A 21,352-nucleotide genomic window follows, 5' to 3' on the forward strand; every position below is an offset into this window, starting at 1 on the left:
CCGAGCCTTTCCGCTCAGCCTGGCTGCAAGGCCGTTTTTGCATCCATCGGACCAGGCCCAGTTAATGCAGGGTGCCAAACATCCAGTATTTGCATGGCGGGTGCGAGCCAGATGCAATACAAGAAACCAAACACGCCCATAGTTCTTTCAGCCAGATCGTCTAAAAAAAAGGTTCTTTCAGCCAGATTTTGCTTTGCTCCAGCTACGGGCGCGATTCTAAAAGAAAAAAAGAAAAGAAAAGAAGCTACGGGCGTTACACTCACCACTCCACTCCACGCTCCTCGGTTCCCCCGCTGCGGAGAAGACAGATAGCAGCGCCGCCGACCTCGCTCCCCTCCCCGCCCCGCCCCGCCCCGCCCCGCCGTTGGAGAAGCTGGGGGCTGCCGCGGCACCTCCAAGGCTTCCGCTCGCTCCCATCTCATCTGGAGTGGAGAGGGCTGGAGGGGATACATTCAGCTTCAGTCTGTGCCTCATCTCTTCCCCTTGCATTATTGGTAAGGAAAATGCCCTAACCCGCCTTGCTTGGATAAAGGATAGCACCCAGATGCCAGCGGATTTGCTTGGATTGTTCTACGATTGGGGTTTAGCGGCGGCACCACCATGTCCATTCCTTGCCCCCGCATGGGAGAATAGTATCAGGGGAACTTTATATGTTGCCTGCCCAAATCCCTTTGCCTTTGTTGATACGTCTGGTTAAATACAGAATTGGAGTACTAGTTACTGACATGCCATAAAATATTGACAGTGCCTTGCCATACATCATTTTTTCACTGCTGTTGAGACCTGAATAAGCATGCTGGTCAAATGGAGCACCTTCGCATCCTGCCCCCTCGATGCTTTTCGCCCGTTCATCATAGGTATTTTTCTCACCCTTGTGCTTCTAGAAGCACTGACAAGTAAGTTACTCCGCTGGTGGTGTGTTTTGATCATCAGAAAACCATCTTAGGATTTTATTGAGACAATTTCATAGTTATACTAGATAAGAGGTACTACTTTGATTTGGCGTAAAGTGTGAGGTCAGTTGGCGGCCAAACAAATATTGATGGATATTCACAGCTTTTGTCATCCTGTGCATCTGGTTCTGGCAAAAAAAACCCCCCAGTATTTCTTGAGTTAATACATTGTATCTGCTGTTCCGAGCAACTACTATTCAATGAAAAGCTTTCATGGATCAGTTGTCCACCCATTTAGTGATGAGCAAACTTACCAAGTTGCACATTGCTAGTATTATTTCTTATAGTAGGTTCTGTTACTATATCATGTGTCAATTCTTATTTGATAATTTATTTATAGCAGTGTATGTTAGTTTGATACTGTAATTGTTTACTGCCAGAATCCTCTGCTCTCTTATTTCCACATTCATACTGCCACAGAAATATGGTTCTTAAGTATACTATACTAGTGTATTCAGTATGATAAATCAACACAGTTGTGCTTTTAAATTCATTTGAATTTCCATACTAGGTATCCCCTATTAAGCATATCCTTAAAATTTCCATTACTCTCTGCAGTGCTGTTGGTGGCTGCGTACATCCATGTGCCAGCCACTGCTATTGTTGCTGTTCCAAGTTCTCATTGTTATACCTTCGACAGTGATAGCCACCTTGTTGACTTCGTATCCTTATAATCCCACTACTCATTCGCCTACTTAGAAACTACAGCAGGTTCTTTCATACCATTATCTCCTCAGCTGTTGCTAGACACACCTGTCCGGGAAGAATTTTGAATACAACGAGGAGGTAATTTATCATACGTTCATTACAAGTTATTCTGAAAAACCATATAGTCTACTTGCATGTATCCCGTTTCACCGGAAGTGTATCCAGTTACACTAACACTGCGTTGTCATTATCAGGGCTCAGTAACTTCTGACTTGGTTGTCCAGTTATGCAAAGATGTTCAGAGAAGGTCTCAGGCGGTATGTATTATGTCATTTTTTGTATCAATGATCTATGGTGTTTCCTTCATCTTGTTTAAAGTTTGCCATGGTCAAATATTCCACTTTTTAATTAAAAGGTGATTGAGTAGCATGACATCCTGCTTGCATGCTCGTTTCATTGCACAACCTGTCTGAATGCAGTATCGACATACACTGCCATTAATGAAATTGAAAATATTCTGAGATGGCAAATATTCAAACGGGGCGGGGATGGGGAGTCCCTTACATGGTGAAACTACCTTATTCAATTCAACGACTCCATCTAAACACACGATAAATCTGGCAATCACTTACTAACACAAAATGCTACAAACTGCCCAGTGATGTTTCAGTGTGTCAGGAGCCTTCGCACTTACATAGGCAAGGCATAAAATGATTCCCACCATCGTTGTGATTCTATAGTCATTCGCACACCAGTGTGCAGGCACGACAGTTGTACCTATGTTCTAAGGTGCCAACAACATAATATGAATTTCCAGGGTGTAGAGAAGATACACTGCAGTATGTTGGCCATGTGAGCCATTGAAATTTACCGAAGAAGGCTTTCTCCCTGCTTTATAAATAAAGCAAACCGCCACAGAGCAACCATACAAGGACTAGTCCACAACACACACACCCAAGTCTCACGACAACAAGTACAATAGGTTCTGCTGAGGGCACAGCTCAACAAGCCCAAACAAAGGAAAAAGAACGGCCGAGGGAGGCCAGAGAGAGCGCCTGGCCCCTAATCTGGCTCGGGGGGGGGGGGGGGGGGGGGGGGGGGGGTGGCGGAGGAGACGGCGGCGACAGACGAACAGCCATCGAGCGGAGGTCGGCGATGAAGGCGGAAATGGCGTCTCGGTCCCGTGGGCGGCTAAGCGGCCGCCATAGCTGCAAGTAACCAGAGAGTTTGAAGAGGGCGTCAGTAGCACGTCGAAGCGGAATGCGCTGAATCACAAGTCTACTGCGGATCGTCCAGAGCGTCCAAGCGAGGACCCCAATCTCCAGCCACCTAATGTGGCGAGAAGGCAGGGGGGAGTTCTGGAGTTCGGCGAACAGGTCGGGGAAATTGGTGTGGCACCAACTGCCATCAACCACCTCTCGGAAGCAGCTCCACATAAATTGAGCGGACACACAAGAGAAGATGTGATTCGAGTCTTCGGGGACACCACAGAGCGGGCATAGGCCACTACCAGGACCATTACGCTTGCGAACCTCCACCCTAGACGGGGTCCGCCCGCGAATCCATTGCCACATGAAGATCCTAATCTTCAGAGGCAGGCGGATGGACCAAACCGCCGAGAGGGGAGGGGGGGCGGAGGAGGGGGCAATGGCCCGGTAGAGGGACTTGGTGGAGAATTGGCCTGACGGCTCAAGGCGCCACCGGACCAGATCAGGGACTTGGTGGGCCATTGAAATTTCCGAATAGGTGCTTCATTTAGTACTCCCTCCGTAAACTAATATAAGAGCATTTAGATCACTACTTTAGTGATCTAAACACTCTTATATTAGTTTACAGAGGGAGTACGTTTTAACAATTATTTATAGTGAACCACACTTCCATAGAGAAAGAAATTATTAGCTTCATATAATTGTATTTGTATGTACCCACATGTATGCAAAAGTACAGAAATATAATACAGGTAGAAGCATAAGCTTATGTAGGTGAGCAGCAATTCAACATGTACCCTCTTATTTCCAACATCTTCATCTTTCAGGTTCAACTATGTCAATCATCATTTATCTGCTCATCTGCGCTTTCTCGTTTAGCATGCTTATTATATGTGAAAATTCTTGTTCAAATTCATCGTAGACAGTTTGATTTTTATATTTGATTATATTAATATATACCATGTTGCAATAAAGATAAATTTTATTAAATGAGGCAAATAGGCCAATATATATCGACATGCAGGTGGCAAATATGCAGGAAACCCCTATGCAACGGGGTATTACACAAATAGTATACACATATCTAACAATTATCTAATGCTTTTGTCTTGGTCAATCTCAATAATTCTTCTCTCCCAGGGTGGTTTCATTGATTTTGGCCGCTTTACCAATCATCGCTCTTTTGAGACTGGTTCAAAGCCGGTTGACTACATCCAGGTAACACTTCCGTAATTATATTAACTTTGTATGCGATAAAACAGTGCCTTTGATGTGTCATTGCCACATAGTTCAAGACAGGGTTACATCTTCAAAGTTCTGTGATTTTCCTAGAAATGAGCAGGACTAGATGGGAGGTATTGGCCAATAGCCGGTGATGTCTAACTTTCAATAGGTATCTCGTGTAACATATCTGCTGTATATCGTACTACGGATAATAAGCTAATAATGTTATAATATCCTAATGGTTCATCCCACACGGTTAGAAGCCTCTTACGTAGGTTGCATTGTCCACTTTTCTATTCACACTAACATATGAATAGAAGGAAAGGGTGCATGGAAGTTACGCATCAGAGTAAAACTTGCAAACTTAATCAGAACATTGAAGTAGTGTATTGAGTTAAGGGGAAGAAAGCACAAGAACACTAATGTATTAAAACTATGTCTACTAGGCCGTGTAACAGACTAAGAGTACTAGGTACTCTCCTAGGTTACTGGAAAAACCGTGTATAAGGTCGATTACATTGTATAATCACTATGAGGTGAGCAAGGTACTGGTTACCTGGTTTCAGTATCTTGAATGGAACTAAAAGGTCATAAGGAGTGTTGATTTACAGTCTCAAGTTTTCCACCAGTTATTTGTCGAGTTGGTGTGTTCTTTTCTGTTGAAGTGTATATGTGGATTGCCTAGCCCTTTCCATCAGTTCGGACTTTTGGTTGCGTTGTCTAGTGCATGAAGCTTAACATGGTATCAGGGTCTAAGGTCATGAGTTCAAGTCCTGGCTTCCTCAATTTTTATCCAAAAATCGTTGTTTCCCCCTCTGTGTCCACGTATAGGCCTCTCGTCACTCGTGAGAGGGGGTGTCGAAGTGTATATATGGATTGCCTAGCCCTTTCCATCAGTTCAGACTTTTGGTTGCGTTGGCTAGTGCATGAAGCTTAACACTTTCTACATTGAAGGGAACAAATTTAAAGGTGTACACTAGGGTCTTGAAGTCCAGGGTATAAACTCATCTTCAAGCTGATGGTTGAATTGGATGTAGTCTGTCTAGGCCAAAAATACTATAATTATCAATTCATTGCGAGTTTATCAATGCAAACATTTCCAGCAGAGTACTTCCAAGCTTTCTTAATAAGCAATCACTAAACAGAATATTTGTTAAAGCATCTTTGTTGTTTTCCATAATTGCTCTGGCATCTTTTCTCATAGTAGGTTCTCAGCCTTCATTATTCCTTAATCTGTCACATTATTTCAGAGATTTCACAATGGTGATTTAGCGAAATGTGAAACTACGTTTGAAGAGATGGGCCGTACTGCACAGGTTTGCTCTAACTTCGATGAGATACTTTGCTGTTTTCACTAATATTTAGAATTTCCTATTTTCTTGTGTAGTTTCATTTTAGATATCTGGACTAACATCAATGAGCATATTTGATATTTCAGGTCAACATTATGTGTGGACGATGCTCAAATAAAGTATGCAAAGGTCAGCTGTCTTTTCTGTTTACATTTTTTTTAATACTCTTCCACCAAATATGTTGCAACCTGACTAAAGTAAAATTAGCATTCGGTTTGTTGTTAAAGCTCCATGGTTACACATATATTTTTATGTGATTATATGCACGTTTAGGGATGTCTTATGGCATAAACTATTCTTGGTCATGTTATGCTAACTGAATCTGAGTTTCTGCAAACTTGTACCAAGTTGTGTTTAACACTTACCTCATTTACGGACACAAACATTTTATGTTTAGGAAACCTTGGTGGCGAATAGTCAGTCCCTTCCATCTCAACATAAGCATTGCTTTAGACTTTGATTCAGTCTCCAATATGTAGTTATATGCAATCATAATAAAGTTATGGAGAACTGAGCGCTAGCTCAGTGGCTAACCCGCCCACCTGTGTCCGAGTCCGTGCAGCGGACCCCGCTGGTGTGCTATCCTTGTTAGATCACGGAGAGGTCTCACCTCCCACCTAAACAACGGACAGTTAAAGGAGACTCTTCCCCGCTTTAGCCAACGTTTTGTATATCATATAACTAAAGTCGTTTTGATTATCAAATTTTTCATGTAACCAGTCTGATGCTCATTTTTTTATGTTAACACATGTTTTTAGCCATTTTGCTTGTCTGTCTAACAATTACTTACTTACTTACTGACTAAGCCTTTTGTCCCAAACAAGTTGGGTTAGGCTAGATATGAAACCCTTTTATGAGGACTTCCCAGGAGGTCACCCATCCTAGTACTACCCTCGCCCAAATGGGTTTCATACCCAAAGGACTGGCTAGTTTTTACGGTGGCTCGCCAAGCCTATGACAACCCTTAGATATGAAATCTTTTCACGAGGACTTCCCAGGAGGTCACCCATCCTAGTACTACTCTCGCTCAAATGGGTTTCATACCCATGGGACTGGCTAGTTTTTACGTTGGCTTGCCAAGCCTATCACAACCCTCCTCCTTTACCCGGGCTTGGGACTGGCTATGCCTAGAAGACATAGGCGGAGTTCTGTCTAACACTTACTACCTTGCTTAAATATTTATTGCCAGAATTATCAACCATGATTGGTTGACCAATGTGTTGATTCTTTTTGGGTGCATGCCTTTTTGCGAAAGAAAAAAACTTAACATTGATAGTTTTGCAGATGAACATGGATGCATTTGCAGCGTATCCTATGATGAAAGGATGTGCAGGTAACCATGACGACTTTTCTTTGTAGTATTTGTTAAAAGAATTAGTTAATCGATATTAGTTAATCGATTTCTTTCTATTGATGTCAAAAAGTGAAGAAGCTGCAACTTCTTTCCTAATTTCTGTGTGTTTGCTACAAAAAAGAGCTGTTCACTTGTAGTTAAATGTCTTATGAAGTCTAATTTTTCATCCATGTTAGTATGTAGATCAGCTGACCACAGTCAACATGCTCATGATGATTTCTTGCACCTTGTACAAATGGGAGGAATAAATTTGAGTTGAACATAGCAGATCATTTCAGGGGAAAGATGAATGGGTATATTTTCTTAGTATGCACACTGGTAAATATTCTAAAAGTATAAAGAAAACAACTTTGGTGCAGAAAATATATAAAAATGCAGAAACCACCAGTTCGCTACCTATTTTGAATCTAAAATGTTTTGGCTTTCAAATAGCCAATCACGGTCTTTTTAAATTCTGGCGCTTCATAGTAACAGGTACTGTCACTGTTGTTATGTAGCATCATAGCGAGGTTGGACATATGCATTAACCTTCCTGCAAGACGATGACTATCAGCACTTGACACGGAAATTTGCGGCACATGCAGCTTCTTTTTTTCCTTTTTCGAGAAAACGCATAGGCTTTGCGTCTCAATGTATTTTTTCTGATCGAAAAACTGTGAGGGAGGCCCCGACAGTAAATATTACTCCCTCTGTTCACAAATATAAGATGTTCTAACATTTTTCTAAATCGGATGTATATTGACACATTTTAGTGTGTTTGTTCACTCATTTCAGTCCGTATGTACTCCATATTGAAATATCCAAAACATTTTATATTTGTGAAAGAAGGGAGTATTAAGTAAGAAAACATATTTACAAGATGGAGGAACCGTATAAAGAGAATGTGACAGTATACATAGGGAGGACAGGGGAGAAGAAGGGACAGAGGGGCTGCCAATTTTTCTATCCATGAAGTCCATACTCCCTTGTGTTGAACCTATCTTTGACCATGAGTCAGGCAAAGCCTTTTAACTCGAAGTGCAATTGGACTTCCAACTACACTTGATAACCGCTGGACACTGCTCCTGCTCTAGCCAATAACCATGCCTCTGCCTCTCTCAGCGTTGGGCTGCTTCTATATCCACCACGCTGGAGCATTATCAATGAGGATAAGCCTGTCCTGGGCGACGGCAGGGGTGGAATCCATGCAGCACTCTTCCATTCATGCTGCCTCATCCCCGTTTTGTGTTTCGTCCATGGGAGCTTTATATATGCTAAAGTTCTCATTACCTGAATTCTCTTTATGTTTGGTACAAGGAAAAGAGAAATGAAAATGTTTGATCTATAAAAATACGGCTCCAAATTCTCTAAAACCAAAAGAACTGCAGTAGCCAGAACTTTGAGCATCATATACTTTTAAATGTGCCTGTACTGCTTATTTTCGCTGATCTGTTGCCTGCTTTCGTGTGCTTACGGCATTATTTTTCTTGTGTACGTTGCAGCTAAACATGCTCCCTTTTTGTCCAGGACGGTTGTTGAGCTAGCCATTCCTTGTCCTAAAAGAGGCCCAATAGTTTTTAAGGGTTTCACTGTGGGCTTCCACCCCCGGTCATCCGAAGTGGTAAAGCTAGTTCTTTCTTTGGGTATTAATCAGCGATTAAGTTGATGTTACATCTCAGCTTGGTTCCTCTAGGTTTACAATGGATTGACTCAACTGGGATTCGAACAACTTCATCATGGGTTTAGGTAAGAGATCATATCAAAATATCCTTCCAATTTAATGAGATTAGGGGATTTTTCGAGCATAGTTGAAGTTTCAGTTTATCCAAGCCTTATTAAATGCCAACTAGAAGGTTTAACTGCTTTCATGTGAACACATAAGTCATGCTAATTGTATATAAGGTTCAGCTGGCTAGGTTCACTTGGTTCTACCGGGTTTCTGTAATATGTACTTTCTTAAAGACTATATTTGTACATAATGGGTTATCCTCAAACAAACTTCGAATTCTTGCTTGGAAACCGGTATCCATCTACCGCCTGATGGAAGAACCACAAGGTTCAAACAGATCCTAAGTCAGTTAATCGCTACCGAATTGCAGTATGATACATGTTATTTATACTTAGCTCACCTTTCAAGAATCCTTTGTGTGTGTTTAGTTTTGTTGTTGATCTCTTTGGTTACTTTATGAAGGGGAGCCTGGCGCAGTGGTAAAGCTGTTGCCTTGTGACCATGAGGTCATGGGTTCAAGTCCTGGAAACAGCCTCTTACAGAAATGTAGGGAAAGGCTGCGTACTATAGACCCTAAGTGGTCGGACCCTTCCCCGGTCCCTGCGCAAGCGGGAGCTACATGCACCGGGCTTCCCTCCCCTCCTTGGTTACTTTATCATAGTGAATAAGGATTCTGAAGCCACACTTGTACTGTCAACTTGAGTATATACGGTAAGACATGTGACCACATGTCAACTGCCTAAAGCCGAAATATTTACGAGATGTGGTCAAGACTTGATGGTGTATTAATAGCACTGTATATTAAATATGGATTGAGTAGCGTCTAGCAACCAGAGCTATCTCTGATCCACATTATCTAAGAATTTTGATATGGTCTGATTCAAAAGCTTTCTGTGCAGTTCTGATCCACATTATCTAAGAATTTTGACATGGATACATATAAATCATTGCAGTTCTGTTTTCTGTGCAGCTTTCCAAGTGAGCAGATTCACGTGTCTTTATATCTTAGCGCCATGTCTTCTTTCGCAGACCTAGTTGGAAAACCTACCTTCAGGGTAAGGAAAAAGACTTGGGGACTGTAAAAACTACACATTCTATGCCCTTATGGTTTTCTTTATGTTACCTCATTTTATTTTGGTTTTGCACATATAGTTAGTTTTTCTTTGGGGTAAGTGGTGTCCCTTAACTTTGTTGTCGGTGTTGGTCAATGGATGTACAATTGTTGTTAAAACCAGATGCTGAGAATATCAGATAACACTAGTAAACTACCCCGCAATCATTAGTGCTAACCAAACAAATGAGTGCATTGTTGTTGAAACCAGTAGCTATACCAGGCGAGTCTTGAGAGACTGCTGCCACCGTTGGTGCTAACCATATAATTTTCTTTTGTTTTTTTCCCACTACACAGGTTAATCCGATGAAAGGGCTTGATGTTATGCTTACAGGATCAGGGGCCAATGGTGCCGTGCCTACTGCCCTGTCTCCAACAGTTCTGAATGTGAATTGGATATGTTAGTGATTTTTTGTCTCCACATACTGATGCCATTTTGTACTTACTATTAACAAATGAGTTCGTACATTTTGTAGGTGAAATCATTCGAAGCAATCCATATGTGGTGAATGTTTCAATCCCAGTGGCGGGCTACGATCCAATCGAATTCACGCTTACCAAAGAATGTGGTTGGTTCTATTCAGACAATCACCAGCTGTGCATATAGATTTTCATGTATTGGAAATTGTTACATGAGCTTCACTAGATCTTGATTGGTGTTCTAGAAATATTGCAGAAGATGGGTCTTATGCAAATCTCAGTTGAGATTGTCAAGGAGTATTAGTATTGGCCTATATTTCCTTCCTTGCACCCCAAGTCTTGTGTAATGTTTATACCCCCCTTGGGCTATGCCATAGAGATAAAGTGCATCCATAATAGAGATAACTTCACACTTGATTCAATAGGTTTAATTTTAGATACTGTGGAAAATAATTCAAAAGATATATATCATAAGCATTTTCTGAATATTTAACCTGTGGAATGGATAAACATGTTGCAATCTCGACAGAGGTTGAAAAATGTTGCACGTCAAATGTATTTTGGTTGTGACAAAAAGTTGCTGTGTTTTCGTTAATTTACTTGTAAAATGGCAACTTTGTAAATTGGGATTATAATAGAACAGAACGCCATGTTAATGATACTTGTGATAATTTGTATTATTGGGAACATATGAATAGCTACTGCAAGTGTTCTTATATAAGGAAAAATATTCATATGTCAGAGCAGTTTTACTGTTTTAATAATTTATCATTGTTCTCCTTTTGTACATATGATATATAATATTTTAGGTCAGTTTCTGTGATCCTGTAAATTTCAGACTAGTTTTCTTTTTGTAATATCCGTTGTCTGTGTAGGTTACACACAAGAAAAAGAGAGTGATTCTATGAGAGGGTGGGCAACATTTGGAATCATCTCTTGCATGTATGTGTTTCTTGAACTTTAGAACTTTATTGATGGTAATGTCAATTCTATCATGATTTTCTCTTATATTATTGCCATAATTGCTGTGTTGTTGCTACTTGTCCGTGTGTTGCTCCTCATTGTGTTTACAGTTCTGACTTACGTGCTCTTTGTGTGCAGATTCATTGTCTTTTCGAGCCTACTTTGTTGTGGGGGGTTCATCTACAGAAGTCGTGTAGAGCATCAGGTTTTATTTTCGAACTTCATTAAACTTTTTGTTTGGCTATGGACATTGCCATATTGGAAGCTCTCTTGAAAACATGGCACCTCTGAACCAATTTCAGGATGGTTTACATGCACTGCCTGGGATGACTACCGTGTCTGCCTTTCTGGATGCTGTAAGTACTTCGATTTGAATTCTGAGCCTCGTTATTTCCTGACCAAATCATTGACGATCATGCTGTTACAGTATATGTGGATTGCACTAGCCCTTTCCATCAGTTCGGATTTTTGGTTGCGTTGGCTAGTGCATGAAGCTTAACATGGTATTGGAGCTAAGGTCTTGAGTTCAAATCCTGACTTTCACAATTTATTAAAAATTGCTGGTAGCCCCCCCGTTGTGTCCACATAGTGGCCTCTTGAGTCATATGTTAGTTTGGCGCGCTGGCGCTCTCTTCTGGTTGCACGTGTTGACTTGTCTTCCCCGTCACACGTGAGAGGGGGTGTTATAGTATATACCGAAAAAGGCTTTCGCCCCGCTTTATATATAAAGCAATGACCGACCACAGCTCAGATACAAACGCACGCCACCACAACACACGCACACACCCACGGCTGGATACATAGGCGCTGAGCGCGGCAACACTACCCCTAGTACTACAAGAGCAACCGGAGTCCTCAACCGTCACCAGAGCGCCGTCACCGCCCGACCCGAGGATCAGAGTTTCCCCTGGAGCAACACGACGGGCAATGAGAGCTGCGACGACGCCTTCAAGAAGGGAGCGAGCTTCGTCGCCGCCAGTCCATCCGAAGATAGATCAGGTTTTCACCCTGGCCAACACTCACCACCACCGGACGCCACATCCCGTTGACCACGCCGCCCAGACGGCCATGGCCACCGGGCAGCACCTAACCACGGGCTCTGCCCAGGAGCATCGCGGAGCCACCCCCAGGGCCGCCGCCCTGGCATCCAAGACCTGGAATCCACCTCACTCGAGACCCACCGCTACCTCAACCAAAGATGCGAGCGGAAAGCAATCGCCTTTCGCACCCCTGGGCTGCCCCTAATGCCAAAACCCAAAGGTCGGCCAAAATTGGCCTCCATCGACCCATCCTGCTGCCGGGCGCGAGACGAGCATGGTCCTGCTGCCGGGCGCGAGACGAGGTCGGTCCTGCTGCCGGGCCCGAAACGAGCTCGGTCCTGCTGCCGAGCGCGAGACAAGCGATGGACCATAGTCGGGGGAGGGCCGAACCTTCGACGGAGGTAGCAACCAGATGACGAGGAGAGGGCCGAAGGTCGAAACGGGCCGCCAACAGACGAGCCGACGCCGGAAAGCCAGCCGCCGGCCCAGTCGACCCGCCGAGCTGCCATGGAGCCGGCACAGCGAAGCCACCTTGCCGCCGCCACCCACAGCCGGGACCGCAGCCACGCTGGGCCGGGGCCCCAAACCCGCGCCGCCAGCCGAAAAAAAGGCGAAATCTGGCCGGCACGCACCACCACCACCACCACCACCACCACCACCATGCCGCCGCCAACGAGCGCAACAGCCCCTGCGCGCCGCCGCAGCCCGTGCCGCCCGCGAAGCGACGGCCGGAGGATCCACCACCGTCCAGATCAGATCTGGGAAACCCTCGCCGCCACTTCGAGCACACCCTGCCACCGCTTCCAAGCACGCCAGCCCCCAAGCACCATTCCCCGCAAGGCCCAGCAGCCCTCCACGCCACTGCCCTCAGCCACCGCCGTCGCCTTGGCTGCTGCCGGTGCCGCGCCGTCGCGCCCCGCCAAGCGCCACGCATCAGCTCGAGGGGGCAGCCCCGCATCAGACCACCTCGAGGGACGAGAGACTAGGGCCCAGCTCGGCGGCGGCGAGGGGAAGAGGAGGGGCTAGCGGCGGCGCAGACGGGATTTGCCCCCCCCCCCACCCGCTCGCGGGTTGGCGAGAGAGTCGGTGTTATAGTATATGTGGATTGCACTAGCCCTTTCCATCAGCTCGGACTTTTGGTTGCGTTGGCTAGTGCATGAAGCTTAACACATGCTAGTTTACTTACTCCCTCCGTCCGGTAAGGCTGGTTGTAATGGGAGTATCATAGCTAGTATCATGCATGCCAACTAGGCAAATTTGATGATGTGTCATAGAATTAAATGAAGAAAGAGAGAGTTGAGTATCATATCATGATACTGTATCATAATAAATGCTAGGCTAGTATGTGTCATGCATGGCAATAAATAAAGTACTACATGATACTAATATATGATACCACACACTAGGGAGGTAGTATCATACACTAGTATCAATGCATGATACTAGTATATGATATCCCCCACTACAACCAGCCTAAGGAGTGTTCGTTTGGCTTCAAAATTTGTCCACAAAAGAGTGTACTTCTATCTTCCCAATGCACTTTAAAGTAGAAAAAGAATACTTCTCTCTCATCACACGGTATTCAAGACCAATAGCAATCTACACATGGTCTTCTTACTTTCTACATGCACTTAGCTCATTGGAGGTTGGTTAATTAAAGAGGAGAGAGATGGTGCCTTGCACTTTTCCAATGCATTTTTTAATTCACTAAAACGTGTCTATATACATCCGATTCACAAAAAAGTTAGAACATCTTATATATTTGTGAACAGAGGGAGTACTTTGTAACCTAATAACCATTCATCAGGTTGGAAGACCAAGAGGCTACCTGAGAGCAGGTGATCCTAGTGGAAATCATTCAAGCCAAGTATCGTGGGAGAACACTTCTGTTACCACACCAGCAGCACAGAGGACAAATGATGGAAGATATGGGACAATATGAGCCATGCTTAGTTTTGTGGAATTTGTCTTGTAGGTTTGCACTTTTTACTCATTTTACTTGGTCTTTATTTAATATCTTTTTCTTGTACATATGTAACTGCATCTGAAATCAGCTCTCCGAGTTTTCTTCTTTGCATCTTCCATCGAAAGAAACCAAATGTTTCAGAGCAAAAGAAGATGAGATATCTTTCATTGAAAGGAATAAAATTACATTTCTGAATGAAAAATCAATCTGAAGCCACATTTCAAACTATGTCACCGAACATTAGCAGGATGACATTTAAATGACAAACTGTGGAAATCACAAGCAAAGGAACCCATTGAACTTGTTGACTAGCGAACATGATTAACCCTGCGGCAGTTCATACGGATTTCTCCGTCAGAACCCAAGAGGGGATTTGTGTTCCCCATCTTGATTATCGAGTTCACGTAGTGTTCAAAGAACAAGGACTCATTTTCTGCATAACTTTTGACCAGGTGTGCTATTTCTGGGTCTTTTCCGGTCCACAAAACCTGATCTGAATTAAGAATGCCTCTTCCCTCCACTATCAACTTGTAATAGCTGTTGTCGAATTTCGGAGGGCTGGCAAAGTCTAGCGGGCTGATGTTGTTATCACCTCCGGTGCGTGGGCAGACTGATGCCAGTTTGTGATAGAACCTTTTCTCCAGTGTCATGTCCGGTTTGTTATCTCTATGCTGATTGTAGAGCCGTTGTTTGAAACTAACACATCTGGCCATTCCAATGGTGTGGCTACCTGTTGGAATGCAGCAAGATGGAAGGTGTCATTGATATGAGAATATGCTGACCTGATGGCCAGCGGTATCAAGTATTTTTGTGGTGTTAAATTTGAAGTTGCACTGCTGGTTTCAAGGCCTGCAACGCTGATCTAACTGGAACACCTAATATGATTATATGATCTACTTTTATGTTGTTCCAGTCATCTCTTTCCGGCAGATACATTACTTACAACTTTATGCCCTTTTGTTTATCTACTGCATGTTTTTTCTTACTGTTATCTCAAGCTTAAGTTTATGACAGGAAGCCAGTGCACAACCATGCCATTTCTAGGCTATTTGACTTCCCTAACAAACCTTTTTATTTTATGACTTTACCTCAATGTGGAGTACTTCGAACATTGGAAAGGTGATATACCTGATAGTGCTACAAGGTCCGTTTTATCCAGTCCTTGCCTTCCGAAGAATTTTACAAGACGATGCAGTGTTGCATTGGGTGGAGGCAGGTTCTTATTTGCTAGCTTCATATATGCTGTCTTTGAATCCCTCCTTCCCAGCGAGAGTTCCCAGTATGGTCCACCACTCTGTCATATCAAATATGTGTAACAACATCACAACCACACATTTAATTGAGGACATCAGTAGTTTTCAGTCTTCTATTCCTCTTAAATATGATAACATAAAGTAGTTCCTTTGAGAAATTTTCTGTTTCCCCCCACTATACATCAGTAGTTTTCAGTCTTCTGTTCCTCTTAAATACGATAACATAAAGTAGTTCCTTTGAGAAATTCTCTGTTTCCCCCCACTATACATCAGTACTTTTCAGTCTTCTATTCCTCTTAAATACGATAACGTAAAGTAGTTCCTTTGAGAAATTCTCTATTTCCCCCACTACAGAAGCAGTCTAGCAAGGTTTATATTATTTCTTTAGTAAATGAGCACATGTTTATATAACATGTAAAAAGCAGATACTTACCAATACTGTTGAACCTCTGGCAGCTAGGGCAATAGTATCAGCACAAGAGACTGTGTGTGGGCATGCTTCTTCCAGTGCAGCTTTAATCTCATCTATGACTTCAAATCCTCTAATAGAATTCTTGTTGGGAAGAGCGTTTTTCTCGCTTGCCACTGCCTTGCTGTCATCAAGCAGAACTGATGCATCGCAACCCTGAAATTTGACGAAAATGTTTTTCCTTATCTATAATAGCTGAACTAACCATGACTGGTTGTAGTAGTAGCTCAAATCACGGTGTTCCGGGTTATCAAGGAAATGCACAATTTAAACTTATGGTGAACATTGTGGTTGTAGGAATGTTGTTTACTAGTTGATGTGCATTTGAACCGTGCTTAATAGTAATAATTACCTGGACAAAGCAGTCATGGAAAAGGAGCCTGAGAAGGGACGCGGCGATGCGCGGTTCCTTGGCAATCGCCTTCTTCAAGACGGAGACTACAATCTCATCAGCTTGCGGGCATGTGGACCTGTAGAAATGTGGAGAAAGGCCTGGCTTTGGACTGTGTCCAATTGGATGGGCACCCTCATGGTTGTGAGTAGGGAAGAAGGCAAGAGAGGCTGAGAAATAGAAAGAGGCAAGGAGGATCGCAGCAAGGCATCTCTTGGATGAATCCATGAGCTTTGAGCCTTTGATGCAATGCTGCTGTGATTTGGTTCTTGCACACTGCTTCCATTTTATAGAACTAGTACATACTAATGTGATTCAAGTTCGACCGCATGCATCGTTCCATCCACTCCACTCGTGGTAAGATTAGGAACCATGTATGTGCTTCAGGTGCACCTGATCTAGAGATAGCTTTTGTTTTAGTTCCTTGATCATTTTCCACTATCTCATGCTCTAAACCATCGCCTACTTTCTCCTATGATTGGTCTGGTTCCAAATGGAGAGCGACGGCAATTGTTTCTTTAGTACTATATGGATATGGTTTGTGCATGGGCAGCATTCATTAGAGTTTTTGCTTTGTTGGGAAGAGAAAGTGTTAACGCATCTGCTCCACCTAGTTTATCTTAATCATACCGGTTATAATGAATGCAGAATGATGGTATCAGCTGCACCTACTACTCCAAATGATCCTTGGTCGATGGGACAAGTGGAAGGAAAAGCGTATCAAGTAATTTTGAGGATACCCTACAAAGAAAAAAGTAATTTCGAGGAGACATTGAATTGCATGGCAATATATGCCAAAGGAGCACGTAGTAAATTGTTAATGTTATCATGTGCGTGCATGTCACCTCAGCCAGGACGAACTGAGGTTAGGTAAGGCCTGGACTTGCATTGACGTGCTGATAGGACGACATGTGGGGGGGTACTACTAGTAGAAGAAACAAGCCGTGTCTGACTGTCCGGCATTAAAGGGCGCGCCGGAAATTCTGGTTATACTGGCCGGCGTGTGCTCTGCTCTGCCTGCTTCCGACGGCGCGGCTTCTTGGGAGAGTTAAGACCAAGAATTCACAAGGGTCTGTAGGAGACGAAAACAAAGTTAGCTACTAGTACGAGACACTGCACCACATCTTGTGGGCTGCGTTTTTGCGCGTATTACCTGGCACGAAACCCCGACGACCCTAGCTCCGGACGGCTCCGTCGACTACTTCAACTGGCTCTCCTCGGCTCTTTTGCTCACCCCGACATCTCGGCGACGAAAACTAGCCACTATTGCTGCGCTCACGGCCTGGTCGATCTGGCATCACCGGAACGCCGCCATCTTTGACAAGATCACACCGTCTGCCCTTGCTCTTATTCAGGCAATCAAAGACAAGCTCGCTCCTAGGCCGCGGCAGGAGTTCGAGGGATAAACACACAAACGCTTGTAACCTAAGCCCGTAGCTTGTTTGGGGCTGAGCAACCCCATTCCTTCTGCTCCACCGGGTGTCGCGGGCTCGCCATTCGTGTGTACGAGGCCACGGCATCCACCCTTGTAATTGCTTCTTTCCCTCTATCAATGCAATGATATACTGCTTAGCGTATTCGAGAAAAAAAAATAGCACGGACACACTCTAATGCAAACATCTTTTTGCTAATTTTTGAGGGATTTTTTTTTTTGCTATTTGTAATTTCTCCCATGTCGAGCAATATTGATTTTTTCCTAGACCATTGGATTTGACCTATATATCGATTAAAACTGAAGAAAATTACATACTGTCAATGCTGTTCATCTTGAAGAGCTTGTGTATTGCTATTTGGACTGTTGATGGGGAGCTATAATATTGTTCTCATCGTTTATCATTTATTATCCAACAATGTTCAAAGCAAGCTTTCTTTTTTCCTAGGGAAATATTCAAAGCAAGTTTGTTACGAGGATTACGTTCCGCAGTGCTGAGTATCTTACATGCAGCTCGTAACGAAGAAAATGATATGTGTGGACCCACATTAGAAAGTGGTTACTAAATTATTTTGCCGAAATTTCTAGTATGCAACACAGAAGAACCTACTCTACAGTGATCTACAACGACTTATATTACTCCCTCTGTCTAAAACGTGTCGCAAAAGTGAACAGAGGGAGTAGTAACTTGTATGGCTTATTATGGTACTAGCATATATATTCTGAGTGCGGCGTTTCGGTGCCCAGGCTCATCTGCACCCGGGCAAAAAAATTTCAAAAGAAAAAAATTCAAAAAATTCTATTTTTTTGTGTAGTAGATAATTTGATGCGCGAGGTTTGCTCCAATTTTCAGATCATTTGAATATCTGAGTAGCTCTCACCAAAAAAGACAAATCAGGTCAGAACCGTGCATGAACAGTAAACTCTTTTACAGACCCCAAATTTGTCTTTTTTGTTGAGAGCTACTCAGATGTCGAAATGGTTTGAAAATTGGAACGAACCTCACGCATCAAATTATCTACCACACAAAAAATTTGAATTTTTTTGAATTTTTCTAGTATTTGTTTTGAATTTTTTTTGTCAGCGCAGGTGCAGATGAGTCTGGGCTCAGAAATGAATTATCGATATAATCTTAAATATTGTAAGATTTATTTTTCGAAAAGGATCAAATATTTTAAGATGATGTAAAAAAAACAATTTGTCATTTCATCATTGGTACCGCATACTTCTCTCTTTCTCTTACATAGCATCCCTTGCAGAAATCTAGAGTTCGTTCGTCACAAAACACCATCTGGGGCTCCCAGACTACAAGTCTACAACCACACACCTGCTTATTAAACCAGAACATGACACCAACTCCCCTCCACGTACAATTAAACATCCAAACACTCAGTGGTAGTTGTTGAGCCTCCTGCAGTTCTTCCTAATCTCCCCCTTGGACCCGGTGAGCGGCGAGATGTTGCCCATGTTCACCATTGACTGGGCAAAGTGCTGGAAGAAGAGGTGCACGTCGTCGGCGTACGCCTTCACCAGCGCCGCCGTCTCGGCGCTCTTGGTCAGCAGCACCTCGTCGGAGCTCAGGAGGCCCCTGCCGGCGAGGATGTTCTTGAAGTAGAAGTTGTCGAACTTGGTGGAGCTGACGGCGTCGAGCGGAAAGAGGTTGTTGTCGCCGCCGGAGCGGGGGCAGCCCTGCCTCAGCTGCGCTGCGAAGGACACGTCCAGCGTGCTGTCGGCGAGGCCGTTGCCCGACTGGTTGTACAGCCTCTGCCGGAAGCTGGTGCAGCGGGACAGGCCGATGGTGTGGCCGCCCGAGAGCGCGACGACGTCCACGACGTTGAGGCCCAGGCGCTTGAACTTGGTGATGATGGTAGGGAGGGTGTTGTTGGGTGCTGGGATGTCGTTGTTGGAGCCCTGGATGCTCGCGCCCAGGGAGTCCCTCCGCCCGAGCGGCACCTCCCAGTACGGGCCACCGACCTGCAGTTTGATCAGGGTCAAAGAGTCACACATGCTGGCTGGGTTGGTCGACTTGTGCGAGGAGAGGAAAGGTGGCGAACATACGAGGATGGTGGAATCGCGGGCTGCGAGGGCGAGGATGTCAGCGCAGGAGACGGTGCCGGGGCAGGCGGTCTCGAGGGCCACCTTGATCTGGTCGACGACCTCGAACCCCCTGATGGAGTTTCTGTTGGGGTTGGACCCTTTCTCGCTGACGATGTTGGTGCTGTTGTCCAGCAGCACGGACGCGTCGCAGCCCTAGAAAAAGGAAGAGAGACATATTTGTGACAAGAACATTCCACAGAGGCAGCATTATTGTACATTGGATTAATCAATCACTCTCTCTTTGGAAAGAAGAAGGGAGCAATCATGGTATCGATGATGCCACCCAGACAAAAAAACAGTGCACTACCCACATGCGCTACGTTGGTAGTAGGATATAGCTTAATCAGCGTTTAACAGTAAGCCTAAAACCCGCAGTACAGATTCTTCCATGCTGCTGAGGAATGAGGATAACTTTTCCTATACCAATAGGTGAAAATTTGGACGTTGAGCTATGTGTTCCAACAGCTAGTTTAAGTTAGCAAATAAAAGGCGCATCTTATGGTGCTCAAAGTATGGAGGTACCTTGACGAAGCAGTCATGGAAATGCAGCCTGACGAGGGAGGCGGCCATCCTGGTCTCCCTGGCCACGGCCTGCGCCACGATGGAGTGCACCATCTCCTTGGCCTTGGGGCACGAGTGGTCGTAGAACTGCGGGAACAGGCCGCCGTAACCCGGGTTGCCGACCACGGCGCCGGCGAGGAGCAACGGAGACACGAGGCAGAGCGCAACCAGGCAAACCATGGAGGTCGCCATTGATGGATGTATGCTTTGCACTACGTTGAGAAGAGAGCTGGTAGCTAGCTGCTGCTTGTGTGCTCCTGCACTTCTCTTGTTGTGGGTGGGTGGTGAGATGAAGTGAAGATGGAGTGGGTTTTTATAGCAGGCATGGGGATGGATGGAAGCGAAGAGGAGTGGTTTGGAGCAGAGGAGCCGCCGACACGGTGAGGTGCAGCAGCCGGCAGGGTTGTTAGGCATATCGAGTAGCTAGGCACTGTTGTCAACTGCTTCAGCAATAATTCTGCCATCAAGCAACTCCCAAGTCTTCAAAACTTACTCCCAAGCCAAGGCTTATGACTGCATGCTGCTAGTCTTACTTTTTTAGACTAGCCACAATGGAGCGTCTCCAAGATGAACCTTCCGTAAGCGTAGGTTGGATCATGCAATAGACCCCAGGGGAGTCGTGAGAGGTCTCACTTTAACTCTCCAACCATATTTAACTAGCAACGAGCAGAACGTGGCAATACAAAGGTAATTAATCAGAAATCATTGATAAGAAAGTAGGCGCGTATAGGCAAAAGTAGAGGTTTTTTGAGCTGAAAAGTAGAGGTTTTTGCTTCCAAACTAATGCTGCCACTTTTTGTTATAAGCAAATATGGTTACTTACAGGTTGGACGCGCGGTCCGCGTTATTGATTAATGCAGCTCCGTGTAGTGCATGCATGACTGTGTTGGCATGGCGGGTTTTCTTATTTTTTTGCTGGGGTGATCGATCGACCATTCAACCTACACCTTGTCCGGACTCGCGTACCGAATCCGGTCGGTCAAAGTGGATGATGTACCAACTCTGGATGACACGGGACACGCACGCTTGGCCTACGTACATGTCGCCAGGAGCAGGTTAGTTCCCGGAAGGACTCGTGAATCAACTCTTCTTCAAGGAAACAACGTGCATGCCTACATGTTGTTACCTGTTACACTGTTACAGTGAGCCACCGCACCCTGGACGTGGGGCAACATTTTTGATATTTTGCAAAAGGGACCCCT

At 44.4% G+C, this 21,352-nt stretch overlaps 3 protein-coding genes across 10 annotated transcripts; 1 reads left to right on the forward strand and 2 right to left on the reverse strand.

Annotated features, from left to right (window-relative positions):
- Window positions 1–233: 233 nt before the first annotated feature.
- Window positions 234–16,933, forward strand: LOC125543583. 8 transcript variants are annotated; one of them, XM_048706964.1, is made up of 18 exons: window positions 234–857; window positions 1,512–1,615; window positions 1,701–1,739; window positions 1,856–1,918; window positions 3,950–4,027; window positions 5,284–5,349; window positions 5,472–5,514; window positions 6,670–6,718; window positions 8,246–8,339; window positions 8,412–8,464; window positions 9,418–9,502; window positions 9,856–9,958; window positions 10,035–10,127; window positions 10,854–10,920; window positions 11,080–11,146; window positions 11,244–11,297; window positions 13,789–13,956; window positions 16,709–16,933. In XM_048706964.1, the coding sequence occupies exons 1-17, from the start codon at window positions 794–796 to the stop codon at window positions 13,921–13,923; spliced, it is 1,257 nt and encodes a 418-aa protein (XP_048562921.1). In that variant the 5' UTR covers window positions 234–793; the 3' UTR covers window positions 13,924–13,956; window positions 16,709–16,933. The 8 variants fall into 8 exon arrangements, with proteins under 8 accessions (XP_048562921.1, XP_048562918.1, XP_048562922.1 ...); XM_048706961.1 differs by lacking the exon at window positions 16,709–16,933 and adding an exon at window positions 16,035–16,171; XM_048706965.1 differs by lacking the exon at window positions 16,709–16,933 and adding an exon at window positions 16,035–16,170 and having other exon boundaries at window positions 13,789–13,952.
- On the reverse strand, window positions 14,083–16,579 carry LOC125543584 (peroxidase 9-like). The gene is made up of 4 exons (XM_048706966.1): window positions 16,022–16,579; window positions 15,634–15,825; window positions 15,076–15,241; window positions 14,083–14,677 (listed from the first exon to the last, which is right to left on the reverse strand). Exons 1-4 carry the CDS (start codon window positions 16,286–16,288, stop codon window positions 14,256–14,258), a joined length of 1,047 nt encoding a protein of 348 aa, XP_048562923.1. The 5' UTR covers window positions 16,289–16,579; the 3' UTR covers window positions 14,083–14,255.
- A 1,744-nt stretch (window positions 16,934–18,677) lies between the features above and the next one.
- LOC125548254 (peroxidase 72-like) lies at window positions 18,678–20,446 on the reverse strand. The gene is made up of 3 exons (XM_048711908.1): window positions 20,112–20,446; window positions 19,551–19,742; window positions 18,678–19,466 (listed from the first exon to the last, which is right to left on the reverse strand). Exons 1-3 carry the CDS (start codon window positions 20,340–20,342, stop codon window positions 18,882–18,884), a joined length of 1,008 nt encoding a protein of 335 aa, XP_048567865.1. The 5' UTR covers window positions 20,343–20,446; the 3' UTR covers window positions 18,678–18,881.
- Between the last annotated feature and the right edge of the window lie 906 nt (window positions 20,447–21,352).

This window comes from Triticum urartu, chromosome 3 (genome assembly GCF_003073215.2).
Source record: "Triticum urartu cultivar G1812 chromosome 3, Tu2.1, whole genome shotgun sequence".
Lineage (NCBI taxonomy): Eukaryota > Viridiplantae > Streptophyta > Magnoliopsida > Poales > Poaceae > Triticum > Triticum urartu.

Bases quoted from the DNA above. Each gene is read 5' to 3' on its own strand.
- LOC125548254 (XM_048711908.1), bottom strand. From the start codon at position 20,342: ATGGCGACCTCCATGGTTTGCCTGGTTGCGCTCTGCCTCGTGTCTCCG. The intron at 19,743-20,111 runs GTACCTCCATAC...TCCTTTTTCTAG, and splicing joins TCCATGACTGCTTCGTCAAG to GGCTGCGACGCGTCCGTGCT. The intron at 19,467-19,550 runs GTATGTTCGCCA...ATCAAACTGCAG, and splicing joins CCCGCGATTCCACCATCCTC to GTCGGTGGCCCGTACTGGGA.
- LOC125543583 (XM_048706964.1), top strand. From the start codon at position 794: ATGCTGGTCAAATGGAGCACCTTCGCATCCTGCCCCCTCGATGCTTTT. The intron at 8,340-8,411 runs GTAAAGCTAGTT...TGGTTCCTCTAG, and splicing joins ACCCCCGGTCATCCGAAGTG to GTTTACAATGGATTGACTCA. The intron at 11,147-11,243 runs GTTTTATTTTCG...AACCAATTTCAG, and splicing joins GAAGTCGTGTAGAGCATCAG to GATGGTTTACATGCACTGCC.
- LOC125543584 (XM_048706966.1), bottom strand. From the start codon at position 16,288: ATGGATTCATCCAAGAGATGCCTTGCTGCGATCCTCCTTGCCTCTTTC. The intron at 15,826-16,021 runs GTAATTATTACT...GTCAAATTTCAG, and splicing joins TCCATGACTGCTTTGTCCAG to GGTTGCGATGCATCAGTTCT. The intron at 14,678-15,075 runs GTATATCACCTT...GCATTCCAACAG, and splicing joins GGACCTTGTAGCACTATCAG to GTAGCCACACCATTGGAATG.